General features: G+C 39.7%; 1 protein-coding gene across 5 annotated transcripts in view; it reads left to right on the top strand.

Annotated features, from left to right (window-relative positions):
• The window catches only part of CPA6 (carboxypeptidase A6), an 87,055-nt gene extending 72,951 nt beyond the window's left edge, over positions 1-14,104 (top strand). For 3 of the 5 annotated variants that reach the window (NM_001396602.1, NM_001006344.2, XM_040677575.1), the window contains 5 exons: positions 851-961; positions 1,209-1,299; positions 6,368-6,570; positions 11,009-11,093; positions 12,697-14,104. In NM_001396602.1, the coding sequence (NP_001383531.1) occupies positions 851-961; positions 1,209-1,299; positions 6,368-6,570; positions 11,009-11,093; positions 12,697-12,884 (678 nt within the window). In that variant the 3' untranslated portion in view covers positions 12,885-14,104. Of the gene's footprint in view, positions 1-850; positions 962-1,208; positions 1,300-6,367; positions 6,571-11,008; positions 11,094-12,675 lie in introns of all 5 variants that reach the window. The other 2 variants (XM_025147084.3, XM_025147085.2) reach the window with 1 other exon arrangement.
• The last annotated feature ends 430 nt before the right edge of the window (positions 14,105-14,534 follow it).

Genomic DNA, 14,534 nt, shown 5'->3' with positions numbered 1-14,534 from the left:
GCTGGCCAGAAGGGCTGGACTGACGGCAGCTGGAGGAGAGAAACAATCCCCAGTTTTCCCTCAGAACCCAGTGGCAATGTGCTGGGCTTTCCAGCTGTCAGTGAAGGACTTCATTCCTTGCCTTACAGAATCAAGACTTAAACTGTGAAGTTTGATGCCTAGCTATAACCAGAGACAGTTTTTGCCACAGCGAGCTTTCTGAAAATGGTAGAGGACTCTATTGATGGCAAACAGAGCTGGTGAAGAGCTTCTGATTTTCCTACCTAGACTTCCTCCACTAACTTTTATACCTGAGATTCTCCAAAATTACAGGGTTTTCTAAATTGTAAAGGAATAAGATGCCTATGTCGATGATTTTGAACATCATAGTAAATTATTCTGAATACAACAAAAGCTTATGCAGAGTGAGCCTTAAATTCTCTTTAGAGATGCTCCGACCTCACCAAATCATCACCTGGTGGAAACAACAGCATTCCATTACCTTATGGAACCTAAACAAGCTTCCTCAGCTAAGGAACTGTTCTACTGTCTCTCAACCTATGTCAAGAAACACTATGTACAAATTTGTTTCTATGGAATGTGAGTTGTATTTTCTTAACTATTGAGAGGAACAGAGAAGCAGAGAGGATATGGTCTTTTGAACACCTTTTTTACGTGTACTCATGCTGCCTTTAATCACATTTCCAAGAATATGTCAACCTTTCATGTACAGCTCTAGGGAATAACAGTAGGGCAGTAGGATCAGGCCACTATATGGCCAAAGGCTGTGTGACCACTTAGCCAGTCACCGTATTTAAGCTGGAAATTATTTTTGATGTGGAAACTACTTTATTTGGCTTATCTTCTTTAGGCTCTTCAGACATACCAGACTGATCCTGCCATGAAAAAGATGCTAACTCAGCTGTATTTCTACGTCATGCCCGTATTTAATGTGGACGGATACCATTATAGCTGGACAAATGTAAGTACTATCAGTAGTATTACTCAAAAAATTATTTAGACAGTAAGACTGAATTTCAAAGGTGACTTTCTGTATAATCTCACTCATCACTCTGTATCATGCAAAATCGAAGTAAATTAATTCAGTTAAAATAGAATACTGGAAATGATTACTGGGTTGAGCTTTTGTACGTGTTTGTTTATGAACAGAGAGATTTCTGTCAAAATATAGTAGTATTGCTAATTAACTACTTTAAAACTTACATTAGGATCGGTTCTGGAGAAAAACAAGATCAAAGAACTCCAGGTTTTGGTGTCATGGGGTTGATGCTAATCGCAACTGGAAAGTGAAATGGTGCGGTAAGTCTGGAAATACTTTAGTCCAGCAGTTCAGATTACCCTGTATTTAATTATCCAACACAGTAAGTAGGTTAGGTCACATCTGTTGTGAAGTGTTCTCTTTTCCATTGTTAAAGTTGAAGCTGCTTTCTCATAACACCACAAGGCAGGGCTTAAATGTTCCTTCTATCTTAAGGAAAAAAAAAAAGTGTCCTAAACTTTGGAAAAAGGCACCTCATCAGAAAAAAAAAGTTTTCATGGTATGTGTGGCAAAATTAAAAAACTGCTATTTTGTAGTTCTGTAATATAACTCATTCAAAGTGCAGTATTGAGTTTGGTCCATCACATTTTAGAATCTACCTGACAACTTTAGGAAACATTTTAGACTTGTTTTATTTAATTCATCTCATCTCTACGACAAACTTAGTTTCAGAAACAGGTTTGCTTTGTTGGCCTTGTAGAGAAATGTCTGAGATCACTTTAAGATCATTATCGTTAACGACTTAATGAAGAAAGAAGATGCTTTTAAATGCATGTAGATCCATTTTAAAGGTCCTAGAATTTCTGCAAATACTTTCATAAAAACTGACCTAAATTTTGCATATGGAACACAGTAGTAATGAAATACTAGCAGAAGATTTGGAGTGAATCAACTGAAAAAGAAAGGGTGCGTTATTAAAACTTACAACAAGATGATGCAACTGTCACACAGAAGTCAGCAGTCACACAAGTTCTGCTGCGACCATAAGTAACAGCCCTTGATTATGAAATATAGTGTTATACACCTGGCTCTGCTGACCTGCTCTCCCCTCTTGAGCAACTTTCTTCACCTTCCTGAAGAAGTGTTTAAACGCTTCTAACTCAGCAGCCCCCCCTTCAGCCCAGCCCTTTTCCACTGGAAGTCTCCAGGTGTTTCCACAGTGCTGGTTGCTTGCAGTGAGTACTGTGAGATTTGACTTGATTCTCTAAGTAGACATTTTTAAATTGTAAGGATGAAATTAAGTGAAAATAACCTACCTAGGGTGATTGTAAGTGTGATGAGGGTGAACAGAATTACATATTCAATGCAACATAGACCTGTGAAATGTGCTTCCCGTTTCGCAGAATCACAGAATCATTAAGGCTGGAGAAGGCCTCTAAGATCATCGAGTCCAACCATCAACCCATCATCACCATGCCCACTAACCATGTTCCCAAATGCCTCACATCTACACATTTCTTGAACACCTCCAGGGACAATGACTCCACCCCCACACTGGGCAGCCTGTTCCAATGCATCACCACTCTTTTGGAGAAGAAATCTTTCCTAATATCCAACTTGAGCCTCCTCTGGTGCATTGTAAGGCCATCTCATCCTATCACTACCTTTTTTCAGGCAGTTGTATTGAGATGGGTGTCAGCCTTTTCTATCAACTACTAAATTTCTATATATTTTCAGTAAAGAGAGGACAGACATGGAAGCAGTTACAGTTATTGGATGAAAATCCCTCCTTTACAGAACATAGCCCTGCTACCATGAACTTCAAGGCAATTTTATGCTGAAAAAAAAAAAAAAAAAAACCCAAAACCCATGTAAAAATGAACCAAACTCCTACATCACTGTTAGCATCTTTTAACTGAGCACATCAGTCACAACTGGAGGTATTTTGGGGACGTATGTTTACTATTCAGAAGATAGCCACCAGCTTAATTAGAGTGAACATTCTTTTACGAAGTCTTCAGAGCCGTATTATAGTGACCTATCAGTGGAACATTAATATTCACACTGTGTATTTTCTTTCTAGTCCTAATTAATCTTTTTTTGGTTCAAATCATTCTGCTCCTCCCTCTCCCCTATCTCCTGTATTAAAAATTTCTCTCCTGTATTAAAACACTCCCACTGTATTTAAACTCAAACACTTTTTGCTGAGTCCCAGAAATGTTTACTCATTTTTTGATAAAAGAAAATGAGTTTTTCTGGGCTGAGTGAAACTATAACAATACACACACATTGTGTGTTGCAATCCACTGCTTGTTGCATTTCTTCCCTGCATTACACATGAAAGACAGGTCCTCACCCTGACTTTAAAAAATAAAAATTCTTCCAAAGTTGCTCGTCATCCCACTAAGCACATGCCCTGCTTCCTGCACTAGTCTCCAAATTTCACTTTATTCTCTATTTCAGCAGACAATAAAGAGCTCTTTCATGGTCATGGCTGACTGGTGTTCAGAAGATCCTCACCCGGAGCCCTATGTTCTCATTAATATTACACTAAACGAAGCAGAGAAGAATCTGGATCTTATCACACTTTGAGACTTGTATAATTGTGATGCATTTAAAATTTAATCCTGCACACACCTGTAAAAACCCTTTAATACAGTTCAGTCGTACCTAGAGTTCACAGGCAAGGCTTGAACTTCCCCACTGGGCTCCCAGGCAGAAGTGGTCTGGCAGAAGCCAGCTTCAGCAAAGCAACAAGGATCTAGTTGGGAAAGATAGCACAGCATCTCCTTTGCTCTCCTCTTCCCATCTAGTGCAGGGATTTGATGTAAGCTTTATGATGTTGCTTCTGTATTCTCTAGGGGCTGAAAAAAGGGCTATATCACTTATTGTGATAAATGTCACTGCAGCTCCCTGTGCCTAAAATAGCACACGGAAATTGCAGATGGGTCTAGGTGAATACTGACTGCAAGATCCCTGGGGTACAGATGGTCTCTGATATACATATGTGCAATAACTAGCACAATGATTTAATGTTCATGAGATAAATCACAGAATCATAGAATATACCGAGCTGGAAGGGATCCATAATGATCATCAAGTCCAACTCCTGAAGCAACAGGTTATGAGACAGCCTGGAAGGGGAAAGGACAACAAGTCATTGTTTTGCAAGGCAGAAGACTATTCTGTGCCTTGCAATTGGTCCACAAGATCATAAATTCAAAGTCAATAATTAGTTAGAAAGAACTAAATCATTTCATATGGCAAATCCAGTGAAAAAGTTTGCATCCAAAGCTCCCAAGAAAGAAGTAGTAGGAGTAAAAATTTCCAGTACATCCCAATTTCCACTGCACCTCCTTGCTCACCAAGGACAGTGCCCCACTCTGGCAGGAGAAATGGCTGCAAGGAAGTTCAAGAATCATACTCCAGGCATCCGTACTCCCAGTCTTGCTTCTGTACCCAATCAGATTTTGTTTTACCAGTCTCTGCATGCATTTCCTTTGCAACTTTGATCTCATGAGGTATGTCAGAGGATACCTGCCCTCCCCCAGGTACAAAAATAAGGCAGCATGATGACATTTTATGCAATTCCATTTTCTTCTCATGACTATAACACTGAAATTTCACAGGAGTTTATAGCACTGTTTCATTTTTTTTCCTTCTTGTGTTACTGTAAAAATGTAATGAAAATTGAGGATATCCTTACGCTGTCCATGGGCACCATTGAAACTCAGCCTCTTTACCATCAGCCAGCTTCACTCGAGAAAAAGCATTAACTGCAGCTAGGATTGCAAGTGGCTCATGATAGTAGGCTGAACAGTAGAGAGAACCTTTTCTTCACTAAAAGTAACTAAACTGAGTCATATTTTACCACTGGGTCATTTAACAGTTAGCTTGCAGGATTATGCTGTTTATTAAGAAGGAGGCTCATTTTCATGGATCAGCATACAACATTGCTATGGAAGATGAAGCATCCATTAAAAAAAAAAAAAAACAATGGCTCTGCAGGCTCTGTGAAATAGCTTTCCTTTAGCTATATTATCTGACAAGACATCGAGGCAGGGTGCTCTCGAGACTTGGATGACATGTTGGCCATCTGTTCCGCAGGGAGGACACCATCTGCCCTCAATATAACCCTTCCATATCCACTGCTATATCTAAGCACTAATACCTTTTGATATCCTCACCTGTGGCCAATGTATGATAGCCTCATTTTTCCTATTACAAATGAAGTTGCAGTATAGAATACTTTCACTTTATTTTTTTATTTTTTTATTTTGCATGAGGATGATTGCATAAGCCCGTTCTATTTCATATTATTATGCATTCTCACTCTCACTGCTTTTTTCTTATTATTTGAAGATGGAAGTACTTACTATACAAAGGAAAGCTAATAAAACACTGCTTTTGTAAGTCCCCGATGGCACAAGAGAATGTCACAAACAAACTATTATTATTCTGCAGGTCAAAGGAAAACGTGGCGTTTTGAAATCACAGTGGATAAAAGAGTAGCATGGATTTGCATAAAAATTGTTCCAGGCCCTCAGCTGTAAATGAGACAGTGGCTTAGAACCAGAATCGTTAGATGATAAAGGAGCCACTGCTATGTCTCCTTTTCTGAGTTTCATCTTTCCCTACCTCATGGGATATTACACGTAGGCTTTGCTTCTGTAGCTTACTGCTACCTGAGCAGGATGATGTGGTGAAAGAAATCCTCACAGTTGAACCCCTGCCCCTTTTTGAAAGAAAAATAAGCCCTGTGCAAGCTGAGATGATTTCTATTTTAGCTAACTGAGCAATCATACCATGCAGCACATCTTTTTTTTTTTCTCATAGGGTTTATAAGAGTAAAAACAGGCAGTAGTCAGGGAATTTCTCCTGTTTAAACCAGTCTCTAAGGTAATGCATGTTGAGCTTAGCTACCTACCTTTGCAGCTATCACTTTAAGTTAGTAAATGAAACTACTCTTAGAGGCTGCATTTGTCCTGGCAGTGAATAGTGGCAGGGGCATAGTTCTCTGATTTCAAATAAACCAACTGAAACCTTGCAATGGTTTTAACACAAACTTCATGCTGGAATGCTATAAGGAGTGCCCTTTGTACGGGAAGTTACTGAAGAAAATACTGAAGAAAAGTCAGGTCATACTCTCGTTTTCTCTTGGATTAAAATATGACCTCTGGGAAGCATTGCATGGAGCTGGCCACTTGGCCACTTGGTGCGTCCACTCGATGAGCAGATTGCTGTACTGAGGTCCCACTGGCTCATGCCCATCAGTCACATGAAAGCAATTTGTTTATTGCTTTTCATGCTTTTGCACACAGGTCACACGGGTTGACCCTTAGAAACTCTATGTGATTGTTCACCATCAGCTTTCTCATTCCATTCTAGATGAAGGGGCCTCACTTCACCCTTGTGATGACACCTACTGTGGTCCCTTCCCCGAGTCTGAGCCTGAAGTAAAGGCTGTTGCTCATTTTCTTCGCAAACATCGTAAACAAATAAAAGCCTATTTGTCCTTCCACGCATATGCACAGATGCTGCTGTACCCTTACTCTTACAAATACGCAACTATTCCAAACTTCAGCTGTGTGGTAAGTACATTAGCACCTGGGAGAACACAATTCGCTATACAGCTTCTTTTGGTATGATTTTGTTCTGAGAGGACAGTTGTTCCTTCCGTGCTCTTCACTTATTTAATACGTAGCAGTATGCATTCTGGATCTGCTTGCAATCTTGTTTCTGATTATATAACCTTGAAGTGAGTCAGCAGTAATTTGATTAAAATGGTATAGTGCCTTCCATCTATCAGTCCCTGCAAATTACCTGATAGCATAAATCCCTGGGTTTTAATTATAGGTATTATCATTTTATTTAATGTTATTTAATTAACAGTAAGAAGAATTATGTGGTTAAGTCCCTGGGCATCTATCTGGAATTCTGTCCGTTCATGCTCAGAACACTTGAGACACAAAGAAGATTGTCTTCAATTTTATGACCAAAATAAAACTGAAGTAGTTTACATTGATCCATTAGAAGAGAAATTTGGTAGATTTCACTAAAAATAAAGCTTCTATTGCTTTCTGTATCAATCTGCTCAGGCACAGTGTTTTCAGCACTTTAAGACAAGCAGTTAATTAACACCAAGCGCGTTGGAGCTTTTCTCTATTAGGAGAATAAATTAATAGTGTTGATTTTGATGCAAGCCTATTGATCTATGAATACATACAATTTGTGTATTCCATGCTCATCTAAATGCAGAAAAGCTATTCGCCCTGCCTGCAATTTGAAGTCTGTTGTCAGCCAGCCTCCTGTGCACAAAACTCTCCCTTCAGCCCATTCTCCTAGGAAAGAGTTGCTCAACCTTCACTTGCTGTTTGCTTCTGCTCACACGCACCCATTGCAGCAATCAGTAGGAAGCCCCTTTCTTTTGCCCTCAATTCTTGGTAAAATTACATTGCCCATACATCTCTCATTTTGGTCTTGAAAGTTATGGTGACATTTAGCTTATAGGTTTAAGCTTGTTTACTTCAAAAAGAGCTTAACTGCATCTTAGATTTGCTGAAGTTTCACTCTGCTGCCCTCTGAGGACACTGAGCAGCAAACACTACACAAACTGAATTCTTTGTTGGTTTATTTCTGTTACAACACTTAATTTCACGAGTTACCAAAATTTCTACTGTGTGATGTCATTCTTGGGAAACAGAGCAAATTAGAAGTTAGCTGTGCAGTCAGCGGAGCTAAAAATATAAGATCTGTGGGGACTGACTGGGAGTAAATCCATGAACCTTGTTTTTATTCTACCTTCTCCATCCTCTTTTGGGGAGTAGCAAAGGGAAAGAAGAGCCTCCCACATCAGAACCACGAGCTGGTAACTATTGCTTACCAAAAAAAAAAAACAGATGTACTCTTGAAATTTTAAACCCCAGGATCTCATTTCTTTGAAGACCAGCAGGTGCAGGCATCCTTTTTTTTTTTTTTTTTTTTTAGAACAGCCAAGACAGAAAAACACAAAGACATGGTGTTAGGAAGAATCAGCATCTCCTCTGCAAGACGATTGCTGACTATCAGCAGCACTCAGACTAAAGTAAGAAAGCAGCAGACGCTATGCCATGAAATTCATCCCAAGGAAAAGGAATCTCTTAAGAGTTTTCACACACATCGACAAGTCTTTAATGCATGTTCTTATTGCTTGGTAGCTGTTTCCTTTCGGAGGCAGGGTGGCTGCCCATCAGTGCACACACTCTAGCTTTCCATCCGCAGCTATTAGACTAAAGGAACCCATTTTTGATGAGTGCTTTCCATTGAGCTTTGCATCACAGGGAGTGGTGTGCAGACCTAAAGCAACAAAGAAAAAGTCCTGGACAAATGGAAGTCAAATCCCAATTCTAAATATTCTGCCAGTATTTGGAATCCACCATTATTTTTACTACAATGAGGCAAAAAGAGCAGGGAGGTTGGAATAAGGAACTGAAGTAATTTCCTGTTATTTAGAAAGTTCAGTGCGGGTGTTAGAGTGAAAATGAATGGAATACTGTTACTTATTTATTTATAAGTTTTAATATTTGCCAGCAGCAAAAGGCTCCATCAGCTGGTGGCTCCTTTGAACAATCTTTAATATTTGAAGTGTTTCAAATGGTGACTTAGGTTGAGCTTTCAGATACTCCAGTTCTCTTGCAGAATTACAGTGTGTTGGAAAGTGACAGTCCCTGTTTCCTGATTCTGATGGAACAAGCTTTGCTGGTCTACGTGGACTCTGTACAGAGGACTCCACATGTACAACAGATAGAGTATTTGGTGTTAACAGAGGGGCGAAATTAATCCCAAGCAAAAGAAAGGGTGTTTCTGTCTGGGCTGTATCATTCTGGAGAGCTGTCAGTTACCACTTAGATTAAAGTGTTCAATTATTCAGAGTTGCTTTGAAAGGGGAGAGCTGTGTACTGATCACAACGCGCATATTCTGTTCTAATTCAGGCATGAGACTCTTGTTAAAACTCTCCTGAAATCTGTTCTTTTAACATGCTTAACATGTAAATCGTACTTTAAGATTGAAGGAAACAAAGAACAAAACAGCAGAAGCATTTATTCACCTAGAGAGTTTTAAATTTCACCTACTGTTCGTTCCTTTTTTTCCTGTACAGTCATTTGCTGTACTGTTTACAGTGAGATTAAATGACACCGCTGAGCTTGCGTATCTCCCCATAAATATCTGACAGTTCTGTACATAACTTTCTCCTTCACAGTGCTCAAAGGCTAGTTGCTTAGGTGTATTCATGGTATGATCTGCATGGCATGATGCAGATCAGCACAGTCCCCAGTTTCGGGTGCATTACCTCAGCAGTGGCTGTGAGTAGCAGCCCTCAAGGCTAAGAGCCATGAGGGAACACCTGCTTACATGCCCTACATACTTGAGTGGGAACTACCCAAGTATTTCTTCACAATGATTTCAACATGGCTCACCCCATTTCTGTCATTGCTCTGTAATGTGTAAGTCATGCAGAGAGCACTCTCCTTCGTGGCTGTGTTCTCCTTTCCATGGCATCTGAGACATCTGCCATGGCTGCGGCATAACATGGTCTGACACCTCCTGGCCCGTCAGGGTCATGTGCGTGCCCTGACTCACAAAAGTCAAGGCATCCACATGTGTAAGAGGGGAGCAGTCCCAAAGACAGCACTTCCCTCTGCCTCAGGCCTTCCATCACTTTTTCATTGTAAAACTAACTGCCTAAAGCCCAACTTGCTCACCAGTGCCACCGGTGAGTGAAAATAAATGTGGGTTGTTTTATTTTCCGGAATGACATTTTAAAGCAATTCTCTCCAGCTTGTCTGCTAGAGTGTACAAAGATCCAAAACAGGAATGTCTGTCCTGGTCAAACCAGAGATTAAGCCATAATCCTGACTCCTGACAACGGCAAAGGACTGGAAGTTCAGAGAAGGTGAATAAACAGAAAGGCAGGTACAAAGTAAACCTTCCCGGTGCGCTCATCCATGTCCGGTGAATGGCGGCATAAGGACCAAGTTCATCAGGAGTTGCATAAGCTGAACACTACAGCTCTTCAGGAAATAAAAATAGTTAACTACTGCAGCTTCCCACAGAGGCTCAAATTCCAGCAGTTTCTATCTCCAATAGTGTTCTGCATAGGGAGATCACTCTGCATTTTCTAGGTGTCCCTGGCCTTCACCCTACATTCTACAGGACACTTTCTTCTGAGAATACAATATTCATTTTCCTTTCCAATATTTGCACCTTTTCTTTGTGTTTGCAAGCACTGTTCATTGTGACTCTCAGAATTTGCCAGAATTACCCTCAGAAAGGCCAGGCCTTCTGCACCCAGTCTTACAGGATGCCATGAACTCCCTAAATACAATGCATCCATATGGATCTTGAAATACAGACACCAATTTTCCTTAAACAGTTCTGAATTTGCATCTTTGCAACAGTGGAAATAAATCTCCAGGCCCACATCATCTGGTCCTAAAGGAAGTTAGACCAGTGGTGAACATTCTCCAGTCCATCAGAGATTCAGGAGTACAGTTTGCCTCCTTCCCTCTTCCCACTCTGCTCACTTAACCACTGTACAGTGTAGCCTTCACCCACACAGCAGAAATGAGGTTTAGTGGACAGGGAAATACATGTGCAGCTGTTGGCAGGAAAATGTTTGCACAGCTTTTATTCTGCCTAAAAATGAGATTCTTTCATCTCACCATCTCACGTGTTGCCAACATTTGTTGTGTCACTGAATTGGTATACATACACCTATAATTACAGATATTTAATGGCTGATCATTCACAGTACAACGAGTTTATATATGCCATGAAAATACTGAATCAAGTTCTTAGCATTTAGGGAATTGCTGTCAGTAAAAATAAATAATGTATTTCACGCTTAAAATCACTTTAGGTTAGCTGCCATGGACTTACAGAACAGGGCATTGCACCAGTAGTCAGCGACACATGGCTCAGTGTTCAGCCCCAGTGCAGCATTTAATTCAGAATCAAATTTATGCATTTGTTTTTTCTCCCCCACACAGGAATCTGCGGCCTATAATGCTGTTAATGCTCTTCAGTCTGCCTATGGTGTGAGATACAGATACGGTCCTGCATCCAGCACTTTGTGTGAGTTTCCCTCTGACACAGGTGTATGACTACCTGTAGCAAGGAGATCACCTTTGTTATAACAAAGGAAGCAAATACTGTTTAAACAAACTTTACTCCAGTTGTGGATGGTGAGAAAGGCGGAAGAAGAAGTTTTGTAACTGACTCAGTCAGTTGATTGCAATATGATTAAGCCAAGTGATGCAATAAAAGAGATTAAAATGCAATGCATTTGAGAGGGGATATCCAGCAAGTAGCATATTCAGAAAATACAAAAAACAGATTTTTTTAATACAAAAGATCTTTATCAGATACTGCAAATGCACTGCAAAGTTATGAAGCATTTGGGAGAAAATAATTCAAAGTAGTTTTCGTTTTTCACCATTGCTTTGTCTCTCTCTCTCTGTGCCCTTGTGACAGATACAGCCATTCAGAGAGCTCATTCTAAAATCTAGGATGATCTCCTTAAAACCCAGGTTTCAAATTTCTCAGTGTTTGAATGATGATAACTGACAGCAGTAGTATCTATATGTAAATGTCTTTCATTTTTCAGAGAGTGATTTCAAACGCACTTTCTCCTATAAACAAAATGTCTTTAAAATATGCCCTTTAAATATATGACGACATTTGTCAGACAAGCTCTCCACGCGGACAGGAAAGAGGAAATGATATTCAATAGGTTTCAGAGAAACATCATTCTCTTTACTTAAACTATGAAGCCTGTATTCACTTGGCAAAGATGTGAGACTGAAAAAGTGAGGAACTTAAGTAAATAGCAAGATCTTTCACAAGTGATCTCCCGCATCTCCCTTGCTGTTGCTGTGTTTTGGTTGAGGATCTACGTGTCACACTTTATCATGGGCCCCCATCTCACAGCACAGTCATCATCTTATGCTCATTACAGTGCAGTCCTTCGCTGTGTCGAAGGAATAGCACTATGAATTAATGCTAGAACTGCACTGAGGAAAGCAGGCCACATGGGAGATGGATCTTTATATAAATATAAGTGTCTTGGGTAATCAGCATATGGAGATAACGAAAAGCATAAGAAACACACTTCCTCTGGAAGGTTTGTTAATATTAGACACCAGCTATGCAAATGCTCTCATGCTGTAAGGAAATCATGAGACAATGAGACAGAAATGAAATCTTAAAAGCACTTTTAAAAGGTGAATGTAGTTTATTTCATCATCTTTCTTCCTTCTCTCTGCAAATGAATTGACTGAAAAAAGCTAAAGTTAAACTGAGGAGCGTGCAAGCAAGGGTCCAGCTGGGAGATCTTTGTGGAAGCAAAGCTTTATTCTGCACTCACTTGGAGACAAGAATTGTTTGGGGCTTTATACTAAAAGTTCATTTTTATTGAAGTTTTGCTTTACACAGAGGTCAGTTATTATTTTTTTCCTGTAAAAATCAAAGGTCTAACCCTGTATTGGGCTGATCACCTTTCACAAGGTTCTGGGCATCTCTGAAGAGTGTTCAGGGTCAGGGAGCAGCAGCTTGAGTTGTAGGTGTACTCACCGTGTGCTGTAGATAAAATGCCACAAAAACTATCCTGCACTTTCAACATGACCTGCACTGAAATTGGTTTTTTTTTTTTCAATAGTTGCTGAATTCTCTATTTCAGATGTGAGTTCTGGCAGCTCTATGGACTGGGCCTACAAAAATGGCATCCCATACGCATTTGCGTTTGAGCTGCGCGACACCGGGCACTTTGGATTTTTACTCCCTGAGACGCTGATCAGACCAACCTGCACAGAGACCATGCTTGCGGTTAAAAATATCACTTTTCATCTGCTGAAGAAATGTCACTGAGAGCTCTTTCTAGGCTCTGGAACTGAGAATTTTACTTGACAGAATTAATGCCTTTCAGTGAATATATCATGCTAAGCTTGGCCTATAGAAGCTATAGAAGATAATGGGAAATATGGTATTGTTTCTACTAGATTCACATGGCTGGAAAAGGAAAAAAGTCCGTGAAGTTGATATGCTATCTTAGTTATCCATTTGATGTAACATGCTTAGTTCTTTTTCGTGATAGATCCTTGATTCTCTGACAGGGACTTCAGTGGGGCAGGCCCAGGGCCACATATAGATGCCTGAGAGAAAACTCAGTTCCCAGACTGTCCCTGGCCTTACTGCTTTCCCAAACATGAAGACTTCCCTTAGCAGAGTTTCTCAAACCAGAGGATAATGTTTACATTCATGTATGTGCACTCTGTGCCCCAGCATGGGCCCACGTCTATAGCAGTAAATGGCAGTGTGGCATATAGTTCCAGCTGGCTGTGCTACAGGTAGCAAAGCAGCTTTCTTCTGCATATATGCATACATATATATTTGCACTTCTGTGATTTCTTTTTAATATAATGTGAGATTCGACCCAACGTTCCCTTTAACTGTTAAGAAATATCTACTTTCCAATGTATACATTGGAGTGGACACATTACCTTCGAAAGTGTAACTTCCCTAGAGACATGTAAGAATTATAATGAAATATTATTGAACTATACAATATTGTGCTTTATGGAGGGACAGTAGCTGACAAAGCAACTTGCCACGACTTGGAGCTTGGAACCGGACAGGCAACAGGTTCTTTTGGGTTTTGCTGTAGTCAATCTGTGCCATTTCCACCAGCAGAGGATATAGCCTTAAACTGCAATTATGGTGCTAAGTGATGTTTTATTCATCGGTGACCTTGCAGTGAGTTCTGTGGCCATGTGGCTGTTCTTGGAAGTCATATTTTTTGCATGCTTTAAAGGAATTAATAATAGATTCTTAAGTGGGACAGAGGTGAAATCGGAAGCTTTACAGCTGAAAGAGAATAAGCACCATGTTGGAAAGAATAATGATGCGAAAGCACAAAAAAAATGTAACAACCTGTTGAGGTTTTTGGGTGCTTTTAAAATAATAGTATTTTTTCATCATATTATATCTGCAAAAGCATATATTTTACTTTATTATTTCTGAGTTTAATCTTATGCCATAGCAATTTAAATAATATCTATTTGTTAATAAAATCATCAGAGGCTTTTGAAGTACTCTTTGTATTTTATTTCATTGTTAATGCCTTAGTGCATGGATTTTCCCTATTTGTAAAACATTTCTGACGCCAAAGATGCAACACTTGAAAAAATCTACATCCTCTGTAGATACATGCTTGAACGTAGCAAATAGACAACATGTATGAGACTGGGGAGCACTGTATTTTAATAAGAATGCCACTGTGTTCAAGACTGCAAAAGGCAATCAGTTGAGCAAAGATGACAGAATCTCATTCTCTGTAAATTTAACATTTTCTTACTGAAATGTATTTATTTTAAACAAGTTTTCTGAAAGCTTATCCAGATTTGATTAGTTTGGACTTGTCTGAGTAATGTGAGTTTCTAATCTGCTTCAATACTTACACTGCAGTGCTACAATACAAACTTTTCCACATATGAGCCAGGAAAAAATAGACTCATATGT

This window comes from Gallus gallus, chromosome 2 (genome assembly GCF_016699485.2).
Source record: "Gallus gallus isolate bGalGal1 chromosome 2, bGalGal1.mat.broiler.GRCg7b, whole genome shotgun sequence".
Taxonomy (NCBI): Eukaryota; Metazoa; Chordata; class Aves; order Galliformes; family Phasianidae; genus Gallus; species Gallus gallus.
The sequence above is the reverse complement of the archived record's forward strand: the minus strand, read 5'-3'. Positions and strand labels throughout refer to the sequence as shown.